The sequence below is a fragment of the Physeter macrocephalus genome, chromosome 6 (assembly GCF_002837175.3).
Source record: "Physeter macrocephalus isolate SW-GA chromosome 6, ASM283717v5, whole genome shotgun sequence".
Lineage (NCBI taxonomy): Eukaryota > Metazoa > Chordata > Mammalia > Artiodactyla > Physeteridae > Physeter > Physeter macrocephalus.
In genome coordinates, this window is record NC_041219.1 from 60,709,180 (window position 1) to 60,736,566 (window position 27,387).

Here is a 27,387-nt window from a genome sequence, read left to right on the forward strand (position 1 = left end):
AGCCCGAGCCATCCTCTCAGCCTCAGTGGCTGCCCTCCCGTTCACCCACTCCTGGACCTACTCAGAGTTCAAGTACCACCCCTACCAGGAAGTTCTGACATCAGCAAGTACAGTAAACAGGCGAAAGACCTTTTATCCTTACCTTGCCCTCTCATTCCCAGAGGCTAGCCTGATAGCTTCCCAGAGGCGAGTGAGTTGCTCTTCCTGGAAGAAGTTTCAGGGAACACTTCATTATTTGGCATCTCTGGAAGGTCAAGCCCCGCTCTGGAGCATTCTCACTTTGAAAGGACGCTGGGCTACAATCAGATCAGCTCTGATTCTTTTTTTTTTTTAACATCTTTATTGGAGTATAATTGCTTTACAATGGTGTGTTAGTTTCTGTTTTATAACAAAGTGAATCAGTTATACATATACATATGTTCCCATATCTCTTCCCTCTTGCGTCTCCCTCCCTCCCACCCCAGCTCTGATTCTGAAGTCGCCTCTAAAGCACATTGACATTTGTCATGACTCTGAGTCCCCTCAGGTGCTTCAGGCCCACTCTACAGCTGCACCTTCAGGGCAGACCAGGAATCTAGACACCCCTGGAGCTGGAGCCGGGCAAGGAAGGACAGGGCTGTGAGACCTACGGTTCCTTAAAGACATAAAAAGGGATATTTTTTTTCCCCATTTTGCCTCTAAATAAAAAGTTCATTTGATATCGCACTTTGCCACTCATGAAGCTTGAGTTTTACCTGGGATTCAGAGTGGAACCTAAGGGCTCTTCAGATATGGAGACTCAATTTCATTAACCATTCGGAAATCTTTTCCCTTTATTTCAACTGTCTAACTGACAAGACCTTTTTTTTTTTCTCTCTCTCTCTTTTCTTTCTGCCTTGCTGTCTCTCCAACAGGCTTGCAGCCAATGTACTGGAGCAGAGATGACGTAGCCCAGTGGCTCAAGTGGGCTGAAAATGAGTTTTCTCTAAGGCCAATTGACAGCAACACGTTTGAGATGAATGGCAAAGCTCTCCTGCTCCTGACCAAAGAGGACTTTCGCTACCGGTCTCCTCATTCAGGTGAGAGTCTGGACCCTGGACATGGGCTCAGCCTGGAAAGTCTGGTAGCCAGAGTTGGCCTTTGTTACCACTTACCCTCCCAAGAGATCTCCACATCAAGTCACCGTGAACGCAAGGACAGTGACCCAGCTTAGTAGAGGACAGGTCCTGCTGACGTAGGCCAGTTTGAGGGGAGAAGAGGCAGAATTTCCAGGTCCAGGGGAAACTTTTAAGGTTAGAAGTAACCCAGTTCGGACCTATAGACCCTGGAACTTAAGGGATCTCATTGCACCACCAAATAAGGAAGAAAATGCATTCTGGCCCTCTCTCTCTGCCTGGCTTCTGATTCTGAAGACTTGTAGAGATGCTTGAGCGTGAGTGTAGATTGCAAACTGCTCAGTTAAAAGCAAAGACAGGAAGACGTCCCTGGCGGTCCAGTGGTTAAGATTCCGCACTCCCAATGCAGGGGATGCGGGTTTGATCCCTGGTCAGGGAACTAAGATCCCACATGCCGCATGGTGAAGCCAAAGAAAACAAAAAACAAAACAAAAACAAACAAAAAAAATAACAAAAGACGGCAGAGGAAGGGGAATGAGCACTGCTGAGGTAGGAGGAGTAGAAAGCAAAGAAGAATCGAGGGAACAAGAGAGAAGGGCTGAGAAAGGTGGAGATCCTAGTAGCCCCGGCAAGTTTAGAAACAAATGCCCAGGGCTTCAAATGATTTCCTTTAGAAGTACTGAATTCTTTGAAGTAATGCATCTTGTAGCTTGTAGAACCCCTGAAAAATACAAGCAATGCATCTAACTAGAAAGATTTGTCAAAGTAAGGGCTCCTGAACCCACATGGGAAGGTTTCATTCAGTAAGGAGCTTTTGTACCTGCAAAGTGTATTCCTGACGTGGGTAAGGTTTCAAATACACTTTCCAACTTCATTTCTCACACTTGATGGATATTTTGAAGTAGAGATTTGGAAACTCCATATGTCCAAGGGGAACTTTTGGTCTCAGGTTTCTGCCTCTTGAGGGCAGTTATTCAAGGACTGATGGGCCCTCCCTCTGTCAAGTCTCACCGCCAGCCCCACTTTGATGCAACTTGTCTGGCAGAGACCGTGTCTTCTTGACTGAGGGCAGGGGTCCCGCAGGAGGTCTTGCCATAGTGTCCAGCTGCGTTCACCCCAATTTACTCCTGGAGGCTGGCCGGGAGTGAGTACACTAGCTAACCGCCACGAGGAAACAGCCCCATCACAGAGGGTAAGATAAGGGTGTGTATGGAACACTATCGCCCCAGCTTTTCCCAATTGCAGCAGAACCGTTTATATGAGGAAATGATAAAGGGGAAGGTTCCCCCAGAAGTATAGATGTTAATGGAAACTTGAAAACTTAAATTAAGGCTGAAAAACAGATCATTGCTATGGTTTTATAAGGAACACAAACCTACCTGAAACATTTGGTCTTCAATCATTGATTCTTTCTGTAGCCTCAGAATAAGAAAACCGTAAAACAATGATATAAATAAATAAATAAAACTAACCTAAAAGGAACTTCAATAGTTCCTCTTAATTTAATGCAAAAACACTTCCCTTTTCTGTTCCAGTGGAAACTCAAAGATTATACTCAAAGGGGCAAAGTTACCTATCTGGAGGAAAAGAGCTCTAACTCTTTAGGGTTCCGGAGAAATTACTCATGTCAGGCAAACAGAGGAAAACACAGTGATGTGTTTTAACTTGATTTGACTTAGACCTTGGGCACGCTTTCCTCCCGGAGTCTTTGTAAATCTGCCTCCCCCCCACCATATCTCAGGTGTTCCTTTTCGTTGCTGATTTACTTTCCTCTGCGGTGACCTCTCAACTTTCCTTGTGAAACTAGGTTCTCTCTGCTCAAAGCTGGGAGCGAAGATACACAAAACCTGTCAGTACGCCCTTGCCACTTTGTCAGGTCTTTGCCGGGTGGGCCACGTGGGAGGCTGGACCGGAGCCTGCTGCCCAGTTGGAGCCAGGATCGCACTGAACCTGAAGGCACGTGGAGCTGGGGAAGGAGAGAGCAGAGTCGGGTGGGTCTCCAGAAAGCAGGAGTGAAGTTGGTCTGGGACGTGAAGGATGGAACTGAGCGGGTGGGTCACTGGAGCAGCATTAACTTAGTGTGTTTGGGTGGCAGTGAGGAAGCCCCTCTACGGATGGAAGAGGCGGCATATGGCTGGTGCAATAGTCGGGACGTGGTGCCGTAGCCACGGTTAGGAGGGGGCAGTGGAAATTCATTCCGTGAGTGTTCCCTGGGCAGCTCCACACCAGAGGACGGAAGTTTGGGCTGAAGGACTTGAGGGATAGAGAGATGATTTCCAGTTGGGTTGTCCAATGAGGCTCAGTGGTGTGGTAGCAGAGCCGGACTTTGAAAGCTTTGAAAGGTGAGCAAGAGGTAGGTAAGGCAAGGTGTTGAGGCCAGTTTGTGTGGAGGAGGAACTCAGAGAGGAGGCCACATGAGCTAGACACTGTTCATTGTCACTCATCTCCGCCCCCCTCACTTGTCTGCTTGCCTCTTCATGTTTCAAGTTCTGCTACTTTCTCCAGGAATGCTTTCCCTGGCTCCCACCCCTGCATCCCTGATTCCACCCCACCTTCCTTTCCTCCACCTCTCCCCGCCTCAGTCTGGGTGACGTGCTGGTCCTCTTTTATCTCAGAGCATTTCCTAATTCTGTCATGGCCCCTGACACACACACACACACACACACACACACACACACACACACACACGTCACAGTCTGGGTGACGTGCTGGTCCTCTTTTATCTCAGAGCATTTCCTAATTCTGTCATGGCCCCTGACACACACACACACACACACACACACACACACACACACGTCACAGTCTGGGTGACGTGCTGGTCCTCTTTTATCTCAGAGCATTTCCTAATTCTGTCATGGCCCCTGACACACACACACACACACACACACACACACACACACACGTCACAGTCTGGGTGACGTGCTGGTCCTCTTTTATCTCAGAGCATTTCCTAATTCTGTCATGGCCCCTGACACACACACACACACACACACACACACACACACACACGTCACAGTCTGGGTGACGTGCTGGTCCTCTTTTATCTCAGAGCATTTCCTAATTCATGTGATTGTTTTCTATTCCGTATCCTCTCCCAGAGTAGAGAGTTCAGTTTGGACAGGGCTGTGTCCTGTTAAGCTGCCATGTCTCCAGCATCTAGCGCAGCATTCAGTCAGCACTCAATAAATATTGGTTGAATTATGACCCAACCTGAGAGTACCTTAAAGCCCAGGTTAAGGAGATTGGATGTTATTTTGCAGGTAATGGGAAACCACTGAAAGGTTTTGATCGGGAGAATGATATGATTGGAGCTCTCCCTTTGGTACAGACATTTGCCATCAGTGCATAGGGTGGATTTATTGGGTCGCTAAAAGCAGGGAAGCTAGATACAGTGCTATTGCTACGGTCCTCATGCAAGATGCTGAAGTCCAGAATAGGATCAGTGACACCAAAATACTAATACTTCCAGCATTTTGGCCAAGCGATGCCAGGACATCCAGGAAGATGCGTCTTGTTCTGCAGAATCTGAGACAGGAACCAGGCCAAGCTGGGAATAATCATTTTGAGTATCATCCCCATTACATCAAGCTGAGCATAAAGATACATTTACGCCGTAGGTAATTTAATTAAGGCATCAACCAGAAAGCCATGGACAGAATATCAAGGTGATACCTGCCAGTAGGGGCCATAAGAAAACTTATCACAAACAGGGGAGAATTGTCAGAGGGATTGGAAGACAGAACTAAGTAGGAGTTGAGAAGACCCTTCCCATGAAGTAGCCAGCCAGCAGGGTGATGAGGGCGTGATACACCGGCCCACATTCTCCTTAGATAGAGACAAGGTATAAATAGAAAACCTTGTTTCTCTCTCAGGTGTAACATTTGGTACTGCTTCTTCTGACATGGGCTTTGCTTTTGCCTTTGGTGTAGATGTCGTGAGGCCCAGGTTCTACACGTGGCTCTTCCGCAGATCACGTCACCTCATTTGCCCTTATTTTCCTCATCCACAAAATGGGATTTTCAGCAAAGGGATCCTAAACTCCCTTCAACTCTGAACAGGTCAACCCAACTTCAACCACTGAAAGTGTTAAGCTTCCAATAAACATCACAACTTCCCACCTACAGGCAGTAAATAAATATTCAAGAACTTGGTCTCCTTCGACCTGTATACCTTGTAAAACCTAGACTTCACCCGTTTTTTCCTGTCTTTCCTTGGATCTTTTTTGCTGCCTATGACAAAGCAGCAGCTTCTCACTAGTCATGGGGCTGCTAGAATGAAGCAAAAGTACCTGGTGGCCGGCCCATCACCATGAATGGATGTTTATAGCTTCCAGCCACGTTTCCTGCCTGGCCTCACCCAGACTTCTGCTTTCTGTGTTTGGAAATAACATTCCTTGACACTACTCATTCCAAATGTAGAGAGGAGAGAACGGGAGCTCAATGAATTATAATTACTTGAACTATTGAGATACCTTAAGTCAAATATGGTAGCCTCTCTGAACTCCGCATTCTTTGACCAATTTAACAAACTACATTTACCCTGTCCACCTCCAGGACAAAGGTCCTCCCTTTTCAACCACTGGAATAAAATAGGGAATGTACTAGAATGTACTTTAAAATATCATCTCCAAACAGAAGATGTCAAGGTTGAATATAAATGGGATCTATTTTTTGAAATAATCTCTCAATCAGAGGATACAACAGGATGACATTTTTATGACATTCTCAAAGTTTATAAAATGTCACCCGGACAGGGTAATTTTACCTAGTCCTTGAGCGACTAGGTAGTTACCATATTAAATGGTCTGGGATGATGTAAATTCAAAGGAATTTCACTGAATTTTATAAATTCAATGAATGTCTTACAATGAATAACTCTAATGTGTTTCTTGACCACTTTGAGACTGTGAAAACATATTAATAAGATGGAACAGACAAGTTAGCACTGATACCAACTTTTATTTAGAGTTATTCAGGTGGAACCTATTTATGTATCCATTATTTAAATGCACAAAAAGTTATTAATTTAATTCATGTTAGACTTTCTATCGATGCAAAAAAAGAAAAGAAAGCAAAAAGCAAAACAAACATATTTTCAAAGTTCCTTCAAGTCAATTCAGCAAAAAGTGAATTGGGGTTTTACTAAGTAAATCAGTTTTTACCGTACTGCGGTGTGATGTTACAAACCTCTCCAACCCACCAGAACCTTTGACTTTGGAAATGTGCTTTGCTTGTGATCTTCAAATATAGTAAAATTTCTTTGAAATTTCTTTAAAGTGAAAATAGCAGTCTTTATCTACATATAGTTCCTTGGAAACCAACTTGCCTATTAATCTCTATTAAGCAATGGTGGGTGGTTTGCTGAATTGAGTAGCTGAATCAACTGACTCAAGTCACAGGGTCTGAGGGCGTGGGTCACAGAGGGGAATGTTAGCCCTGAAGTGTGGGAGTTCCAGCAGACATGACCCTTGACTGAAGACACCCAGAGTGGCTTCTTTCTTCCCTTGCTGTGTCTTTGAGCAAAACAAGCCAAAAATATGTGTATTACCCATCGGGGAAATGCTTAGATAAGTCAATTACAGGAAAGTTACTGAATTTCTTAGCACTTAGGTTATCCCATCAGTGAAATGGTGGTGATAACTGATCTTTCTGCTGTACAGAGTCATATTTTAACATGTAAAACATACAACACGTCCTTTAATTAACAGTGCATACTTATGTCACGGTATTTGTATTTTCTCACAAGCTTATTCTTTGCTTTATCTTACCTTATATTCTGTATCCAGGTAAAGGCAGTTGTGTTACTAGATGTCTTTTCTAAGTGATTTATTCTCCTCTTAAATATAATATTCAAATTTTCCCACAGCCTGCTCCCTTTTTTTCCCCAGGATCTCTGTGTCCAAGACATAGATATCAGCTGAATTTCACATATTTGTTCCTAAGTAAGAGAGTAGGTTTATTTTTACGGTCACAGAAGGCACTCCGCATTAAATTAAAATGTTTGTAATTCAAGCAGCCTACAAAAATGGATTGAATGGAATGCTTGGAAACTAAGATAGAGCAGAGTTGGAAAGCCAAGCCATCGCATGATGGGAATGTTTGTTAGGCCACCAGTGGATCCCCCAGGCCTGTGTCTGCGTTGGTGTTTTCACTGTGGAATTTGTGATGAAACTGAAGGAGCCGAGGCCTCGGACTTCATTTTGAACCTATCACAGGCAGAGAGGACCAGCAGAGAGAGTTTTCTGACAAATCTGAAAAGTATCTCTCCCACACTCTGCATGCTTTCATTTATTTATTTGTTCTTTAAAGAATTGGTCAGAAGGAAACGAAAATCTCTGAATAAAAACGGAAGAGAGAGAAAGAGAAAAGAGAACAGTTTGCAAATGTAAGAATGTGTTACTTTAGGTAATCTTCGTAGGAGGAGGTGTACAGTGTAAACCATCACCAGAAAAACGGAAATTTTCAATAATGTGACAATTCTGCTTTAAACCTACTGAACCCAAGAAGTTAAACGATGTGAAACACCTGGGGGAGAGGCTCTGGGTAGTCTTGAAGATGACACACTGCACTGGTCCCAGCCTTCTGGAGAACAAGCAGTGTGTAATAAGAGCTTGAAAACTAATCATACGCTTTCACTGATAACGCCGTTTTAGGAAAATATTTGAAGGAAACAATCCAATAGAGAGACAAAAAAGATGCCCTTAGCAATTCTATTTATAATGGTAAAAACTGGAAATGCCCAAGCCACCCCCGATAGGAGACTTGCTAAAAAAAAAATGCGGAGAATATAAATATAGAGGAATACACTGTAGCTTTACGGCCATTCATTGAGTCACCTATTATTTCTTCAGCAGATCATATGGGGCCTTGCAGATCGTGTTCAGCACTTTACATGTTATTTTAAAGACAGGTAGAAGCCATTCAGGGTCTGAGCAGAGATCGGCATGATGAAGTACAGAGGCGAGAAGCAGGGCCGTTGGCTTGGCTGGCAGGTAGGAGCCATGGCGGTGACTTAAACTAAGATGGGCCAGCAGAGAAAAGGGGGTGATTCAAGCGGCGTTTAGAAGGCAGAGGCTATAAGTCTTGGTGACCGATTAGATGTTGTGTAAGAGGGAGAGAGGCGTTAAGGATGAGTGCCGAGTTTCTGGCCCAATCGGCTGGGCGTTTGCTGCACTCAGAAACACCACGTGGGTTGTAAAGGCGTTTATGTCGAACACATAAGATGCGCGGTGCCCGGGTGACATGCAAGGGGACGTATGTAGGAGGTAAGTGAAGGTTCTGGAGTTGAGGAGATAGGTCTGGCTGGAGTAGATTTAGCATAGACAAGCTGATTGCAGCCATGGGAGGGGATGAGATTACCCAGGGAGAAAGACGATGAGAGATCTGGGAGCCTTAAAGGTTGGGGAAGGAGGGAGAGCAGAAAGCCGGGAGACGGAGGAATGTCTGAAGCCGAGGGGTGTTCTAAGGGTGGGGGCGGGGCAGTGACTCGTGGTGATGATGTTTGCTAAGAGGCAGCAAGTCCCCAAGTACCAGTGCCCTTTGGGTGTGATGACAGGGAGGTGACCTCGGCAAGAGCGCTTTGGAGAGAGGGTTGGAGTGGAGAGCAAAGGGCCCTGAGGAGTGGACGGAGAAGGGTGTGGTGATAACAGAGTTGGGCAGCTCCTCAGGGAGTCTGGCTGCGGTGGAAGGAGAGAAACAGGAGCAGCACCCGGAGGGGAAGATGAGGACAGGGGTGGGTGTGTGTGTGTGTGTGTGTGTGTGTGTGTGTGTGTGTGTGTGTGTGTGTGTGTGTGTGTGTGTAGAAGACAGGAAACACTTGAAGCTGCTTAAATGCTAAAGGAAAGAACCCTATAGAAAGAAGTGGAAGGTAAACTGTGAACTAGAAGGAAAGAGAAAGAAACCATGAACTAGAAATATCTGCATGAAATGATGTCAACTGGAAAAAAGTTCCATTCTTATGAATGTGACTTTAGGAAACTTATGCATGTCCTTTAAAGACAAAAGTATTGAAGCAGAGCAAATAGTTTCCAGATTTTTTGGAGACACGTCTGTTAATAATTATCATAATCACAAGGGGTACCATCTCCTGAGCGCACAGGAGGGCAGACGTGTGGCTGGCACTTGTTCACATTATCTCATTTAATCCTCATAACAGCCCTGCCGAGTCTGGGCATTTTTCTCATTTGAGACAAAAGAATATTTAACTAAGCCTGGAACTAAGGCTCAAAGAGAAAAGTAGTCTGCCTCAGGGCACGCAGCTGTTGAATAGAGGAGCCAGGATTCAAACCTGGGACTTCCTTGCTCCAGAGCCCAAGCTCTTTCTTCTGAAAGTAAAGAAACTTTGTTATAAAGCAAAAACTAACACACCATTGTAAAGCAATTATACTCCACTAAAGATGTTTAAAAAAAAAAAAAAAGTAAAGAAACTTAGATATGTTTAACCCCCTAAACAGCATCTTTATGTTCTTGGTCTTCAGACACTAGTCTTTGCTAAGGCAACTTGCAGCAGTTTTATTCACTCTCGCTACTGTTTGTTTTAAACAAATTGCAAATAAAATAATAGAATTTAGGATTCTCGAAGTAGTTGCCTGGCTTTTAACATCAAGATCACTGATACAAAATTGTATGTGTGTTTAGTTTGTGGGTTTCTCGTGTGTGTGTGTGTGTGTGCGTGTGGGGGGGGCACCTAGGAGTATATCTAGGGTTTTGGGGACCTGAAATTTATAATTTGAGGGCACATAGTTCTAGGTTTCCTTTCATGGGACTATACAAATAAAGGCCCCTGAAATTCACTAGCTTCGAGGCAAATCCACTTGTGCGTGTACCTGTGGGTACATGAACCATGTGTGTATGCCTGAAGATATATGGAGAAACCAACAAAAGCTGTTATCCTTTAAACAATAGCCTTGGTTTCATTGCTTAGTACAATAGGAGCATCTTTTATGGTTAGTACTAGTTATTTCTTTTCTGGGAAGACAGAGAAGATTTATTAAGTGTCGAACAGGCCAAGAGTTTTTTGTTGTTTTTTTTTTTTTTTTTTTCTGCGACACGCGGGCCTCTCACTGCTGTGGCCTCTCCCGTTGCGAGGCACAGGCTCCGGACACACAGGCTCAGCGGCCATGGTCCACGGGCCCAGCCGCTCCGCGGCACATGGGGTCTTCCCGGACCGGGGCACAAACCCATGTCCCCTGCATCAGCAGGCGGACTCTCAACCACTGTGCCACCAGGGAAGCCCTATAACTTCTTTTTAAATCTGTTCTTTATTCCAGAGATCTTTTTGTTAATATCACTTTTGAGATGTGATCTCCTGTGTATAAGAAGATTTTAAGAATGTAGCAAGAAAACTGGGTATCGGAGGAATCGGGGGCCAGTGGAGATGGAAGAGGATGGAGGGGGAGCATCTTTCTTTATTTAGGAAACTGTTGTAGATGGGACACATGTTCTGTGCTGCTCCAGAAACCAAAACTAAGAACCGAGGTACATGAGATTGCAGAGGAGGCCAGATTCCAACTCAACAGAAGAACTTTCTGTCGACTAGAGCTGTCCAGAAATGGTTTGCTGACGTTGTGGCCGGCTACCCATCACAGAAGTTCTCAGCCAAAGCTACTTCTTGGCTGGGAGGAGGAGGCAGGGGACTTTTGCTGATCACAGTTTGAGTCCATCTAGGAAACCTATAGAATCCTCTCTAAGATTCCAGGCCATTACCAGACACACACCATTCGTGCCAGTCATACACACATGGCACGCACGGCGGGTTGGTTTTTCCCTCAGAGTAGCGACGCATTCGTGCTAAGCCAGCCACATTCCCCAACTGAGTTCCTGGTTGCCGCAGAAACGTGTCTGTGGATGGACTGGTCCAATTGTGGCCATACTCTGCAGTCTTAGAATGAAGTGTTTTCTTGGGCCCAGGCTCCCACCCATTAGCCAGCTGTCACAGGTGGCACTTGTGAGTGTTACCTTACTAGTTCTTGTGGTTAAGGAACTGGCAGAGCTCTGCCTGACCGGCCCTCTCCAGCTCTCTCCTCCTCACTCAGAGGGGAGCCTTCTCTGCTGGGCTCCCTTTGCTAGCTTTGGGATGAGAGGCTGGGGAGAGGCAGTACAGAAGGCCTGGGAGAGCACGGATCCGCCCCGCCGCAGGCTTAGCCCGGTGGGGGATGGCCTCACTTCACCTTGCCCTTTCTGAAGGGGGAACATGACACTGCCCACGACCCAGACACTCTTCCTTTGTTCTCCTGAGACCCCCTTCGGGGGCGACGGGCCTGTCCTAAACCACTTGAATGATATCCATAATAATAGCAGGAACAGCGGTGGTCACACAACGGCTGGTGTTTGCTGAGTTCTCACTGCCCGGTGCTGTGATGAGCTTATTACACACTTACCTCACCCGGCCCTCACAGGCATCCTGGGAGGTAGATACTGCTAATATTGCCATTTTCCAGATGAGGAACTGAGGCCTGGAGAAGGTAAAGGGCATCCACTTTGTTGCCTCGCTTTCTCTGTGCACGTAGAGAAATGGAAACGGAAACGAAAGTGACCTGCCCGCTCTCCAGCCACCATACCCAGAGCTCCTCCAGCCCCCCGAGTGACCTCCAAGGAGGGACCACGTGTGACGTGCACCAGGCCCTGCTTCACGACATCCTCTTCTGAGGGAGCTATTAGCATTTCGCAGAGAAGTTCAGGGACCCGCTCAAGGTCGCCTGATGCAGAGGAGCTGGGGCTCCAGCCCTGGCTGCCGGGGCCCTCCCCTCACACCAGCCCGCATCCAAACCAGCAGAGTCCAACACCCACACACACATTACATCTGTATTTCCTGGCCTCCCCTTCCAAAGTGGGTACACTGATAACTGACCATTTTTGTTCGTATCATCAGGAACACATTTTTTTTCAGTGTTTTCGTTTTTCTCTTCAGCTACTACCGGTATAAAGCATTGCTCAAACCCACAGGATAGAACCCAGCCTTGTGAGGCCTTGTAAACTCGGAAAAGTTCAGGAAGACATTTACACTAAACCAAGACACAAAATGTTGATTAGGGACTTATTTTTGTAAGCGATTAAAATATGAATCATTAAAATAGGACTGTATTTCAGGCTCTGTATCCTCGTCTCATCAGAGACAGCATCACCATGACTACTGGATTTGAATTAGATGAGCTCCAAAGCCTTCCCAGCTCCAAAGGCAGTAGTCATGTGTCACGGGTCTACCTTACACAGAACGTTTTTAAGTCGGGTTCAGAACACCTCTGCGGTTCCTCGCCCGTTTCACTAAAAGGAAATACCCAAGTGACATGGGGTCTTCAGTTCTTAGAAGTCTTTTGCTCTATTTGATCACAGTAGTAAACAGTGGCAGTAAGTTACATTAATAATGACCAAAATTCAAAGGTAGGGGAAGGAACAAAATCAAAGGAAAGACACCAGGGCATCTCAGGAATCACTTAGGACGGGGTATCGTGGAACTTTATTTGGTACCAATAGAAAAGGCACAGAAGTTTGCAGAAACAAAGGAATTCATTTGGAGTGTTTCTCAGATTCAGGCTGAGTTGAAGAGGAAAAAAAAAATAATTTAGCAATAGCCCAAAATATGCAGTTAAATTAAGTTGTTAATTAAAGTATCTGTTAAAAGTGGCTAAAATTAGAGACAAAAGCCCACTGTTTGGTACAATTGTTGACTGTGTATCTGTATGTGGAAGGGCGTGGGGGGCAGTTAGAAAAGCCTGTGCTATTTTAAAGATTAATCACCCACCCCTAAGGGGTTTTGAGGCACCCACCTGCATTTTTTAACTTGGATCTAAGTCAAAGGGGAGGGACAAGACCATGACAGCTTTTTTGGCTAATTAACACCTCAGTGGACACTTCAAATACCAAATAGCAGAGAAGGCCCCCAGTTCAGAGCAGCCCCTACCAGCCTCTGCGAGGTGCTGACATCTAAAAATGATTTTCTAGAGATTGTGGAACCTTGGAGCAGTGCCTGTGTGTATTTTTAGAGGGAAGCATCCCAGAACATGCCAGTTCCTTATAGGGTATCTTTAATAGTTAGCACCTCTGACCGGACTTGTGAATTTCTTTTTCACGTTTATTCTTTTCCTGCCTGGGATTGGGGTAGATCAGAAAGGCACGTTTTTCTCCATTGGGAAGATTTCTATGAAGAATCCATGAGTTGTCATTGAAACATTAAAACTTTTCATCCTTAATGACTTTGTAATTCTTCTTTGAATAATCTGAAATGCTAATAAAGACAGATGTGAAAAGGATGTTTTTTATAAAAATAGTAGCAATAAATTGGGACAGTTTAAGTTTCTAATATAGTCTGGTACATCCCTGTGACAGGCTGTTATAATGCAGCTACTAAAGCAGTTAAATAATGTGGAGGGAAAAAGAGAGATACTAAACTATGATAAGCCTGATTCTAATTCTATAACCATATAGTACTGTAGATAGTATTAACAGGCTTGTGTCTCTTAGGGATAGGATTATAGGTGATTTTTGTTTCTTTCTATCTTCTTGCATTTTTGGTACTTTTTTTGGTATATGACTTTCATAAGCAAAAAAGTTCAAAAAAAAAAAAAAACCTGCATGAATCTGACCTGAGTTTCAGTGCCACATCCTGTCCCCTATAAGCTCCACGTGGATAGGTGGCAGACCTGTCTTCCTCACCATTGTGTCCTTAGCACAGCGCCAGGCGCAAAGTCAAAGCTCAGCGAACAGTTGTTGAACAAAACACTCCCATTTCCCTATTTTTCTTTCCTTTTTCTATCCAGGTGATGTGCTCTATGAACTCCTTCAGCATATTCTGAAGCAGAGGAAACCTCGGATTCTTTTCTCACCGTTCTTCCACCCCGGAAACTCGATACACACGCAGCCGGAAGTCATCCTGCATCAGAACCACGAAGAAGGTACCTGGGAGGCTTCTCTCTCCTTGCCTGAGACATAGCCAATTCCCAGAGGTTCCACTGTTCCTTTGATAAATCGTTCTTATTCATGTGATTCATTTTTCATTCAACAAGCATTTGTGGGGTACTGATTTTGTTTGAGACCCTAGGGGAAATGCTGAGATGAATAAGATCTGGTTCTCTGCAACTCACAATCTAGGAGAGGAAATGGGATAGATATACATGTAAGTATCAAAGAATAATTATAACAGGTGCTATAAAGAGACAGTGGAAGGGGAGATTACAGCCAGTACAGGCAGCAGGCTCAGCTTCATGAAGGAGGTGACTCTGTAGGATTCTGTGAAGGTCTGATAAGCAGGAATGAAGTGGAGAACGTCCCAGGAGGACCCAGGATGGAGGGAGTCCTTGGAATAGAGAGCAACCCATGACTTGGGTTATAGAGCTTACCTTTCTTTTCCCCCTACCTTTGATTATGAAAAGTTTCAAACAGACCCCAAATAGAATAAACTAACTAAAGCCCTGTGATCCATCCCCTCCCCCTACTTCAACAGTGATCAACAGGGACTTCCCCGGCGGTGCAGTGGTTAAGCCTCCACCTTCCAATGCAGGGGGGAGTGAAGAGTTTTGAGCAGAGGGTGCCCTAAGCTGGAGGAAGAAAAGAGACCCCAAACCCTGTGAACTCTGCGGGGGGCCAAGGAGGTCTAGTATTCGGGCACCGGAGGCAGTGGCTTGCAATGTGCTCACTGTGAGTGCTTAGCTCAGGTGTGCCATGCGCTGCTCCGCTCTGGTGAGTTACACTGGTCCTAATCAAAGCGTTGGTAGAGAACGCAACAAAAGGCCAGAATCGAATTGGGGCCCCGGGCAGAGTCCCACAGCAGGTGCTTGGGTACAGAGATAGGGTATGAGAATCTTACTTTGCACCGTGCCTCTGGGGAGCATTTCGTCCTCATCCACACCCCCAGACTGGGGACACAACATAATTCTTTTAAACTTGTCCTTCAGACCAGATTATGAGGGGCCTACGCCCCTGGGGTTTTTTTCAGGGGCATTTCCTTCAACTGATTGAACATCCCCCAGAGCAGGACTATTTTTGTTTTGTTGTTGGCAGATTTAAAAATGAGACGTTATGTGTTTCCCTAATTAACACGTCACAGAACAGAGCCTGGCTTCAGGCACCCGAACGGCATCTCCTCCCTGTTTCCAGCATCTCACAGCAGGTCCCCTTGCCTCCGCGATGGGGAGTAAGCGAGCGCTTCTTGCAGTCTCCCCACCTGTGCCTCTCATCCCGTCTTCCTCTAGCTTTACCTCTGCTGAACTGAGCAGCTGCCCCCCACCCCAGTTCGGTTTCTCGGTTCTTTTACCCTTCCTGCCCTGTGCGTTTCCTGTTTGCGTAACAGCCAGCAGCTACTCCAGAGAAGAGGAGGTGGGTTTACTGAAGCTTTAGGATTAGCGCAGGAATTAGACTGCCTAGCCTGCCTCTTCACATACAAAAGGTGTGTGATGGGCTGTTTTGTTTTGTTTTGTTTTTCACTCTCTCTCTTTTTCTCATTATTAAAAAAAAAAAAAAAATCCCATTTGGAATTTCTATTTCCCCGTTTATCCTCAGCTGTGATGGGAGGCTGATGGTCTCATCTCATGACAACTCCTTCCTTCCCTCCCCTTGGCCTGATCTGACTCCCAAGGAGGTGTGTTTGTTATTGTCCTCATGGGCAGGAGTGACTCAGCAGAAAACGCTGGCCACTCTCAGAGACCCCTCCCACGAGGAGATACACATGCGCCACCACCGACACCCTCAAGAGCTGCGCTCTCAAGAGCTGTGTTGTTGGCCCTGGTGAGCTCAGTAGGTAAAAGGATGGAGCTGATGAGGCCAAGGTCAAGGGCTGCATCACCCTGTAGATCAGGTAGCTCTGCTTCAGACCTGCTCTTAAAAGCGCGTTCTCGGGCTTCCCTGGTGGCGCAGTGGTTGAGAGTCCGCCTGCCGATGCAGGGGACACGGGTTCGTGCCCCGGTCCGGGAAGATCCCACGTGCCGCGGAGCGGCTGGGCCCGTGAGCCATGGCCGCTGGGCCTGCGCGTCCGGAGCCTGTGCTCCGCAACGGGAGAGGCCACGACAGTGAGAGGCCCGCGTACCGCAAAAAAAAAAAATGTAGCACGTTCTCAGAGCCGGTTCCTATAAGCTGTCAGCCAGAAAACACCATCCTGCTATGTGCCTTGCCCCTCTGCCTGCTCTCACGCGAGCAGGTGGGCACACAGAGCGAGCATGGGTCTTTGTCAGGTGGGATCACGTGAGAAGAGCTGTGCCGGGCACGGAGGTGACATGAAGGGGCTGCTGGCCCCCAGACCTCCAGCTGTATGGGTGCCTTTGGTGACAAAGGGACCAACTAGAGAGGTGGACGGATCAGTATGAGGTCCCCACCTCCAACCACCTTTCCCTTCTCCTCCATCGAAAAGAATATATTTACAGCTTAACATGAATTATCTCTAGGATCAATACGGTTATATCGTGAATGGTAACACATTAATATGGGCATTTGTTAATATACAGAGAGATCTGGTCCTGGGGGAAGAAAACAAAAGTTTGTTAAGTGACATTATAAACATCCAGTATTACATCCCCAGTGATTTATGCTGCCTAATGGGGGATACAGTACAATGTAAGAGTATGTCGCTCTTGACGCGGCCCAGAGCTCGGAATGGAAGGAGAATGGGCCGTTCCAGAGAGGGCCCGCTCAGCCCCTCAACAGGCTGGCACGGCGAGGCGTGCGGAGTGACGTACAAACACAAAGCCTCATTCAACGCCCCGTGACCTCACCTCATCGCTGCCACCGACTTGACCAATCCGGACATTCATAATTTCACAATGGGAATTTATATCCCAGGACAAACATATCTTGTGTAATCCAGCAACAGTTGCCTGCAAATATCCCCTATGAGTACATTACATTGAAACCTCACCTTCCGTACTGGCAGCCACGTGGCAGTGCCAGAAGCTTGGAGGTCATTGTTAGCTCAGAGGCTCCCTTCCAGGCTCTGATGGGAGAGAAGGGTGATCACACTAATTCAAACCCTTTATTTTGTAAACATTCATTATCTCTAAAAGTGTGTCATGCCTTGGGTGAATCCATACTCAGATTACCACCCAGGTCTATTAGAAGCAGCATTTCTACCCTTCCCTTACTTCGTTATGGGAGGGGAAGGCAATATTATATAATTACGATAACCTTATAACTTTTCATCCATACCCAGACACTTATGCTAGTGAAATGGGACTCTAGTAAGTGAGCTTGGACAACAGGCATCAACCAGGACCATCCCTGACAAACTGGGACACGTGGTCAGCTTATATTAAACGTCTTAAAGAGTGGGATCTGGACATCAGGAAACCAGGTTCTAATCCTCTCTTCTGCCAGAACAGTCATAAGGGCTCAGTTTCTCATTTCTCTGGCCCTTAGTCACCCCAGTTATAAGACAGGAAATACCACCAAATGGTATCAGATCTCAGAGCTCTTAAATCCTAAGGACTGAGTCTCCCTGGGTGATATGAAGATGAATAAGACACATTCTCACCTTTCAGGGTCGTAGGCAACTAAACTCCACAAAAGTACAGCAGTGTCCTGTCTGGTGACACTCAGAAAAGTTGAACATCTATTCTCGTTTATCTCACCTTATCAAGAACTGCTGATAACATTACCCCTCTTAGTAGTCAAACCAAGAGTAGCATCATTCACTTGTTTCACAGTGAAAATCTCATTTTAAATAGATTCCTTTTCTTTGATTATTGATTACCCATTTTATCTGCATGTTATGAATTAGTTAGGTATAACGTAGATAGCTATGTAGGAAGGAGACTTACTTCTTTCACCAAAACCAGGAGGCAGAACATCTTTAGAAATTTCAGACCAGCAGATGGTTATAAAATAAATTTATTTTGTCACACGCAGTTGTGATATCAACTTCTTTTGATACTTTGGGTTCCGAAGTCAGTGGCTTTTGGCTCCCATGGAATATTTAAGAAGAAAAGCTTGGTGCCAAAGTATATATTCGATTGCCACTGGTCCTTTGGTGTTAGAACTACTTGAATGAGTGATTCCCTAAAAGTTCATTGAGCAATTAAAATATGCTTCTAGTCTAGGCTGCTCTCCAGGTGCGGTCAGCTTTGCAGAGTCACCCCTGTCGGACTGGACATGCACAAGTCTCCAGGGAGGAGGAACAGGGTCTTTGTTTCTCAAATGTCCTCATCCCATGATCTCTTTGGGGGACCTGCCTATAATTTCGACCCTTCAGTCCACCCTCTCTCATGCCCCCATCTAAGAGACTGGGAGGTGATTTTTTTTTTTTTTCTTTTTTTTGGCCATGCCATGTGACTTGCGGGATCTTAATTCCCTGACCAGGGATCGAACCCGGGCCCCAGCAGTGAAAGCGCCGAGTCCTAACCACTGGACCGCCAGGGAATTGGGAGGTGATTTTTAATCACTTGAATTTGAAACTGTTCCCACATGCTGTGCTGTGATTGTTTCTGCAGCAGTAGACACAGTTCTAAGGTGAAAGCTCTGCTCTGGGGCAGCTCTCTGTCACCAGGTGGATATGGAAATTGGAAGTGAGGACGAGAAATTTCAGGTGTCGAAGTGCTGTCATTCTCAGTTCTCCTTACAACTAGCCCATGGTCATGGCCCAGATAGTAGAGGGAAATCATTTCTTCATGGAGGGTGGGGAGGGTGGCCTGTATTCTGGGATGGCCCACAGAAATTTTATTTACATGATTGCTTTACTGGGGGAAATATTTCCCCTTCTCCCTCCCCTGCCCACCAAATCCAAGGGCCAGAGACTACTGTGGAGGAAGGAAATCGTATACAATTTTCATGAGATAATTCAACGAGACGAGGTACATGCATCTACCTCATAATAACAAAGTGAGAGCTAACATTTATGGGGTCCTCATTGTGTTCCAGGCCCTGTTCTAAGCTTTTACATGTTTAAATCATTTAATCTTCACAACCACCCCATAAAGAAGGTAATATTATTTCCACTTTATAGATGAGGAAATTGAGGCTAAGAGCAGTAAAGTGCCCTGCCTCCAAATCACATAACTATGTAGCGGCAAAGCTAAGACCTAACCCGAGGTCCGCTTGGTTCCAGTGCCGGTGTTTGTTCCACTGCAGCATGAATGAGCTGACCGAAATAACGTTTTTATTAATTTTGTGTGTTTGCAAGCACGCTGAAAATGGGGCAAATGATTAAACGATGAGTAGAAGAACCGTGGAGATTAGGATGCCGAGACAGGTCCCATGTACTGGCAGGTCCCCGCACTCCTGCTTATGTCTCTGCTACACGGTACAGATCTTCCCAGACTTAGGATGGGGATATACAGCCAGATAAACCCGTCTTAAGTTGAAAATAGCCTAAGCTGAAAATGCATTTAATTACCCTGACCTACCAAACAGCACAGCTTAGCCTGCCTACCTTAAACATGCTCAGAACACTTACATCAGCCTGCAGTTGGGCAAAATCATCTAACGCAAAGCCGATTTTATAATTAAGTGTTGAATAGCTCGTGTAATTTATTGAACACTGTACGGCGAGCGCGAGACAGAATGGTTGTCTGGGTGCAGGATGGTGTCAGTTGCTCACCCTCGTGACCGCGTGGCTGACTGGGACCTGTACTCACTGCCGCTGCCCAGCATCACGAGCATCGTCCTGCATGTCACTAGCCCCAGAAAAAGATCGAAATTCACAATTTGAAGTACCGTTGCTACCTAACGCGTATCACTTTGCCACCGCTGTAAAGTCGAAAAATCGCTAAGTCGAACCATCGTCAGTCGGGGACCATCTGTACTTGAAACTGTCAGATGAAAACCAAAAAATGTCAGAGATAACTTTTGAGACCCCAGTGTATGTCTTCAGTTAATGATATTAAAAACTCACACTAAATTGGACTGAATTAACCTGTCTGGATCGTTGACTGCCCCAGGATGAATGGACTTATTAGCAGGACAAAAACCTCCCGGCCTGGGAGAAATGTGGGGTTCTGAGTCAGGCAGTGGCCTCTGAGAACAGAAGCCCTGGCTCTCGTACCCCTGGACCAGCCCCTCGTGCGGCGGCTCCTTGAGAGCCGGCCCCCCAGGACAGCTGCTGAGCAGGCACCAGGGTAGATGAGGCTTCCGGCTGCTCAGGCCACATCCTAGTACCCGTTGTTGTAAAAACCACCCCGATCTTCTAGTCTTGCTGGAATCGTGTTCATGACTGAAGTGTCGAGGAGGCCATTGGCCCCGGTTTGACGTCTTTGTTATACACGTTAACCGTGTAGCACGTGGTAGAGCCAGAGAGCGTGATGGCGCGTGTGTAGATCCAGAGCGCCTGGGTTCAAATCCCAGCTCCCGGTTCACCAGCTGTGTGACTTGAGGCAAGTTGCTTAGCTTCCTTGTGTCTCTGTTTTCATCTGTAAAAGAAGGAGAGTAGCAGTGCCTATCGAATACGATTGATGCAAGAAAAGGTCAAGTTCATTTGGGAAATGCCCTCAGAGCACTGTCTGTCACATAGCAAGCGCTCGATAAATGCTATTCATTATTACGGTTTGCTGTTTCTTAGCACTATTTGGTTCAGGTTTTTTCTTCTTTTCTTTAAACTTAAGAAAAGCTGAACTGTGATAAAATACACATAACATTTATCATCTTAACCATTTGTAGGTGTACAATTCAGTAATGTTAGGTATATTCACATTGTTGTGTAATGGTTTTTTTTTTTCTTACCTCCAATTCCAATTTTCTGTTTTTTAATTATTTTTTTATTGAAGTATAGTTAATATACAGTATTGTGTTAGCTTCAGGTGTACAGCAAAGTGATTCAGGTATATATCAATACACACATATATAGATTCTTTTTCAGATTCTTTTCCCGTATAGGTTATTACAAAATATTGAATATAGCTCCCTGGGCTATTCCAATTCCAATTTTCTTAAGCAGCCCCGTTACTGCCATGGCATGTGCTTTGTGCAAACACCAGGTTTCTGCATCCGGACGTAGGAAAGGCCTGTTGTCCACCCATGCGCCATTATCCTAGGACTTCTCCATGGGTTAACTGGGCACCATCTGTTGCATGATTTCTGTGGGAAAAGACATTTAAAGGGCAAACCTTAATTCAGGATACAGCCTGTTTGAAAAATAAGCAGTGCCTACACTTTGTGTTCCCTGCAGTACCTGGCACATGGTAGGTCCTCCACAACCCTTTGGAACCCTTCTATTAATCTGGCCGTCTCCTCTCACCCTTAAGAACTCTAAGATTAACCTTCTTGTGCCCTTTGCATCCCTGTGCCTCTTGAATCTGGCAGGAGGTAACGAGGTCCCACCAGAGCTTCCTGTTGTCCCCGGTGTCCGAGCCCTTGCGCACCAGCTGGCGCTTTCCCCCGCACTCGGCCTCATTCCTCTCCTCTTTACCCTCCTCTCCTCTCCAGGGCCTCCTCTTCCTGCTTTGCCTCCTATATGTCGTGGTCTAGGGCAGCATGACCTTTCACCCTCTGACCTGGTTCCCGATGGAGCGTTTGGTTGTGATGGGCGCACACGGAGGCCCGGGGTGGTGCACGGAGCCGCTTTTCATCGGGATCATCGGCCTCCTTCTGGGGGGACCCGTGCACCTTCCTTGCCTCCTCTGGCTTCCTCCAGGGGTATGGAGCCTGCCCTTAGTCCAGGGGCTAGCTTGCTCCATTGAGCTAAAAGTTTTAGGGGCAAGAGCTCCCTAACAGACGTGAATAATTCTCCCAAGGTAACCAGGAAGTCTTCAAGAGATTTCCTCTTAGCCCTCAGGAAATGCCACCTGATTCCTCTGAGATAAGAGGGCTGGGGGTGGTGGGTTCAACTCCAGAGAAGGAAGCCCTCCACTCTTTCCCCTCTCCTGCCTTCCTCTGCCTCACCCTTGTGCCGCCCTGGCCCCCTCCCTATAAATGATTCACAGCGTTTACCTCCAAAGGGCAAATTGGCTCATCTGCAACCTCATCCCTTGATTTCTTCGTTCACTTCTTTTGTGGGCCTTTCCCGAGACTGAGGGAGACTCCTCCACATCACCTGGGAAGAGCAGAGCCAGCGTCCGGCCAGGAGCACGAAGCCCTGTCTACGGCTGGTGTAGACTTGCCCACACCGTCTGTGCTAAACCACTGGCAGAGGTGGCCTGTTGGAGGCTGTCCTGTCCACAGTGATGAAGATTAAGCCTCAGGGTCCTGAAAGTCACCTGTTTTGTTTCTTTCAGCCCCTTTCACCCAAATGCTTATAAAATTCTAGATGCTTCCTTAGGATTTATTGTGTATGAACTCAGACATCTCTGAATCCTACACTCCAAGCTAGGGCAGTTTTCTTCTCAGGCCCTGCAAGGGAATTCAGTGACTACTGAATGTGACAAGGGAGTTGAGTGAGATGGAAACACTGAAATGGGCAGGCAGAGGGTCAGTGGAAAGTCTTGACTGAAAGTCTTGGCTGAACCTCTTGGAAAGGCGGTAGTAGGGATAGTTTTCTAGGGCTGCCACACACTGGGTGGCTTAAACAACAGAAATGTATTGTCTCAGTTCTGGAGGCTGGAAGTCCAAGATCAAGGAAGGTCTGGGCAGGATGGGTTCCTTCTGAGGCTGTGAGGGAAAATCTGTGCTAGGTTTCTCTCCCAGCTTCTGGTGGTTTGCTGGCAACCTTTGGAGATCCTCGGCTTGTAGATCTTGCGTGGCCTACCCCAGCGTGCCTTGACTCTAATTCAGCACCTATAGCCGCTTGTCGTTTTTTGATATGTCCGCCTTCTCCATTAGACTATGGTACCCTTGAGAGCAAGGGCCGTGTTTCCTTACTCTGCATATTCTGCATCTGGGACACTACTTCACATATGGTTGGCATCGCTGAAAGTTCTTTGCTTCAATTCCGATTGTAATGACTGTGTGACAAAACACTCCTCTCCACTTGTGCGGCGTGTGCGTGTCTGTGTGTCCAAATTCCCCTGTTCACAAGGGCACCAGTCATATTGGAATAGAGGCCCATGCTACTCCAGTATGACCTTACCTTACCTAATTACATCTGCAATGACCTTTTTCCCAAATAAGATCATATTCTGAGGTACTGGGGATTGGGACTTCAACATATGAATTTTGGGGTGGGGGGCACACAAGTCAACCCTTAACAGGGAGTGACACAACCTGAGTATGTATATGAAATCTATTTTGAATTCCATCTCAAGATCTAGAGCCTTTAATTTTTGTATAGGTCTTTATATCATTCATGGTTCCTACTAATCTTTTACAAAATTGTGCTGGGAAATGGTGTTTTCATGGGGAAAAATGTGGATCACGGTGTACTGAGGATGATGAGTGAGAGTTATCTGCTGGGCCTGTTGAATTGCGTCTCCGTCTCTTATTATCATCCAGGGCCTTAGGGGAAGCACGATGGGGAAGTGTGATCCTGGTGTGTGAGACGTAAACTTGATCTTAGCCTTTGCTCTACCCTGGAAATTTCATAGTCAAAAACCAAGACTTTAACCAAGGGCAGAGTTTTGCTTTGTTTTTTAGGTCTACTAGTTATTCATCATATAAACGTGATTAAATTGGGTTGAATTCTAATGAATTCTAAATAGAGAAACTTTCCTAATAAGTAAAAGGAAAGAGGATGAGAAAAGAAATCAGACCTTTTTTTGTGATCATCACATTTAAAGTCCTAATTTATTGGGGGCTGTTTGGTAGTGAGAAGAAGGGATTATTTGTGTCTAAAGGAGATCTACAAAGAGAAAAGTTTGGGATCAGAAAGTACTTTCAACCAGAAGGGGGTCCCTACCACTCCTGGGTACCTTCCCCGCCCCCCCCCTCCTTCTAAGCCCACACTGACCAATTACATGTGGCTTTTCCTCTCTCTTCCTTGTGCGTTTCCCTCCCATAACAAAACCTTCAGACCAAGGGCAATGTGGATAATTTCCCAGTTTTCCAGCTGGGCAGTTCACCAAGAACAAACCCAGACATCAAGGCCAGACCAAAAAAACATCTTCTTGTTTTAGACAGAAGACTCCTACATCTGGGGGATTTAACGCACCCACTGTCCGCTTAGTGCATTTCCTGTGTCCGGAGCTTCTCTGCCTGCCGGCTCTGGTCTCATAAGTTTCCATACCCTGCTGCCAACTTATATTAACAGAGGCAGCAGGCAGCAGGGTAGCCACGTCAGAGCCCACTCCATACGTGGGCACATGCTTCGCAAACTGAAACAAAGCTTGAAAGGGCACGTTGCAGACCTTTCAGCCTTGACGGTGGTGTGCCCAGACCACCAGGAGCCTGGAATTAAATACCCTCGGTTCCAGTTCTCCACCATTAACGTTATCAGCTTCATCAAGTACTTCCTCCTTCAGTGGTGTCTGCAGAGAAATAAATAAATCAAGCCCATCCAAGTCCTGTTCCTGCCCAGATCCGGAGTCAAAAGTAAAATCTGAGTTGGATTATCCAGAGCACTGTCTCCCTCCTTCATTGTTCCCCAAATCTGGGCAGGAACAGAGAGTGAAATCTCTCCGGGACATTACATCAGTTCCTCTTTTACCCTTGGCACAGAAGTTCTTCCTCTCATAGTTCTCCCAGACTTCCTAAGGCTTTGCCCTGGGTGCACTCCCATCCACTGAGCCTTGACGCCCAGGACATCAAAGAAAACCTGCAGGTAACCAGGCTACTGGCCAACGCCTGTGTCTGTTTTAAAGTTTGTAAGACGGGAAATGGACTCAGGAAATAGGATTTCTCAGTACATGGTCTTCATCATCCTGAAGTATTTTTAATCCTTAATAAGCTTTTAAGGGAAGGGAGGTATTCTGTAAATGGCGTTTAAAAGAAAATACGTGAAACTTCAAAATGCAACTGTCTTAAATATCGTTTACAATGGTCATGTTCTGTGACATGATAAGTGAACCATGGACAAAAGACAAATTCATTTCTGTGGATGGCAGAATTGCGATCTGTATTAGCCATGAAAAGAAAACTTGCCTCATCCCCGAAAGACTGTAGATCATTTCTGTCATACTAATAATGTCGGCCATTAAAGTTAACCCCATGGGCCTAATCAGTATCCTGTAAGCATTATTTGCATTGAGGTTAAAGTGATGAAGTCGACTTGTCATCCCAACCTGTATCTTTGCAAGGTTGATTAAGCACTTTAATTGTTTATAAAATCATAATCACAGAGCCATCACATCACCTGAAAACTAATAGTTCCTCAATATTAGCAGATATTTTATTACTGTTTACATTTTTCCAGCTATCTCATAAATGTTTTTTTTTAATTTATTGATTTATTTACTTATGGCTGTGTTGGATCTTTGTTGCTGCACGTGGACTTTCTCTAGTTGCGGTGAGCAGGGGCTACTCTTTGCTGCGGTGCGCAGGCTTCTCATTGCGGTGGCTTCTCTTGTTGCGGAACACGGGCTCTAGGCGTGCGGGCTTTCAGTAGTTGCGGCTCGTGGGCCCTAGAGCGCAGGCTCGGTAGTTGTGGCGCACGGGCTTAGTTGCTCGGCGGCACGTGGGATCTTCCTGGACCAGGGCTCGAACCCACGTCCCCTGCATTGGCAGGCGGATTCTTAACCACTGCGCCACCAGGGAAGCCCTCATAAATGTGTTTGCAGTTTGTTCGAATCATAATCCAAGCAAGGGTCTGTCTCTACTTCACAAATGGTTGATGTGTCTCTTAAGTCTCTTTCAATCTACAGGTCTACATTCATACCTTTTTTGTGTACATGCTTGCACACTCTCTAGGTGTTTAAAAAAGAAGCTAGCCATAATTAGTATAACTTTTCCCCTGTATGTGGTGTAACTTTTCATTCCCTTTTGGTTGCTTTCAAAATTTTCTGTTTATTCTTGGTTTTCAGCAGTTCGACTCTGTGCCTGAATGTAGCTTTCATTGTATTTATCCTGCTTGGAATTTGCCGAGCTTCTTGGATCTTTAAGTTTGTGTATTGTTGTTGCTGTTGTTGTTAACAAATTTGAGGACAATTTGGCCATTATTTCTTCGATTTTGTTTTGTTTTGTTTTGGCCCCATTCTTTCTGTTTTCTCCTCTTTTACAATGTTCTAGTGACTGTGCAGGAAAATCATCTTATTTTCTTAGATGACCACACAAGTACTTAGGATAGGGTATCACAGTCTCTAATTTGCTTTAAAATAATTCAGCTTTTAAAAATGTGTGTTGAGAGTGTGTGGCGGGGGGGATACCAACCCTCTTCCATAAAAAAAAAAAAAAAAAAATTTTCACCTTCTCAAACTCCAATTACATTTTTTAGACCATTTAATATTGTTCCACAGGTCGCTGAAGATCTATTTCTTTGTTTTTAATTTTTATTGATCTGTTTTCAAATTTACTAACCCTTTCTTCTGTTATCTCCCATCTGCTATTAAGTCTCTCCAGTCCGGTATTTCAAGTACTGTATTTTTCAGGTCAAAACCCTTTTTGATCGTTTCCATTTCTTTTCTGATAGTCTCCATCTGTTATCACTCATTATGACCATCATTTTCTCTAAGTGCTTGAACTTATTTATAATAGCTACTTTAAAGTTCTATTTTTCTCATTCCAACATCTAGATTATCTCAAGAGTCTACTTCTGTCGACTGCCATCCCTCTTGAATATGGGTCACATTTTTCTGTTCCTTCACATGTCTAGAAATTCTTTACTGGACACTGAATATTACATATAACATATTGTAGAGACTCTGGATCATGTTATATTCCTCTGAAGAGTGTTGATTTTTCTGCTGGCAAGCGGTTAAATAACTAGCCAGTCACTCTGAATTTGTGGAGGCTTGGTCTTTTATTTGGTTCGGGAAGATTTATTTCAGCTTTGCCTTTAGCCCTCAGGCAAATCCCTTTGTCCTAAAGCATAGTCCTTACTCCCAAGTTGTGGCCATTCTGGGGTAATAAGCAGCCTGAGGTGTTTTCAGAGCCTTCCTTGATAGAGCCCCAACTCTGAACTCTGTGTCTCCAATACCATGGCCAGCGGCTGAGATTTCGTATCTTTGAACCGTACAGCTGTCACCTCTCACTGAGCTCCTTGGAGTTCCCCCTGCACGTTGCAGTTCAGAAGCACGTGTTAAGGATTTGAGGGAATTTTATGTGCCAGTTAGTGGCTACTCCCTCTGAGGGTCCCTCCTTTATGGAATTTGTTTTCTCAATTTTTTTGCCCTTCTGGCAGCTTCATACTCTACTCCCTGGCATCTCAAGCAACTTTCTGTTCTTTTTCTAGCTGCCTCACAGTACACGGACTGGGAAGGACCCTCAGAGTGACAGCTGTATAAATTTGGGCAGTTCCCTTCTTGCAAGAGTAAAATCCCCTTCAGTTTCCAGTACCCTCAATAACTTTTTTTTTTTTTTTTTTTTTTTTTTTGCGGTACGCGGGCCTCTCACTGTCGTGGCCTCTCCCGTTGCGGAGCACA

At 45.5% G+C, this 27,387-nt stretch overlaps 1 protein-coding gene across 4 annotated transcripts in view; it reads left to right on the forward strand.

The window, feature by feature from the left end:
- The window catches only part of ETV6 (ETS variant transcription factor 6), a 217,818-nt gene that overhangs the window by 168,970 nt on the left and 21,461 nt on the right, over positions 1–27,387 (forward strand). For all 4 annotated transcript variants that reach the window (XM_007114025.4, XM_028491016.2, XM_007114026.4 and 1 more), the window contains exons 3-4: positions 894–1,058; positions 13,849–13,983. In XM_007114025.4, coding sequence (XP_007114087.1) covers positions 894–1,058; positions 13,849–13,983 — 300 coding nt within the window. The remainder of the gene's footprint in view (positions 1–893; positions 1,059–13,848; positions 13,984–27,387) is intronic.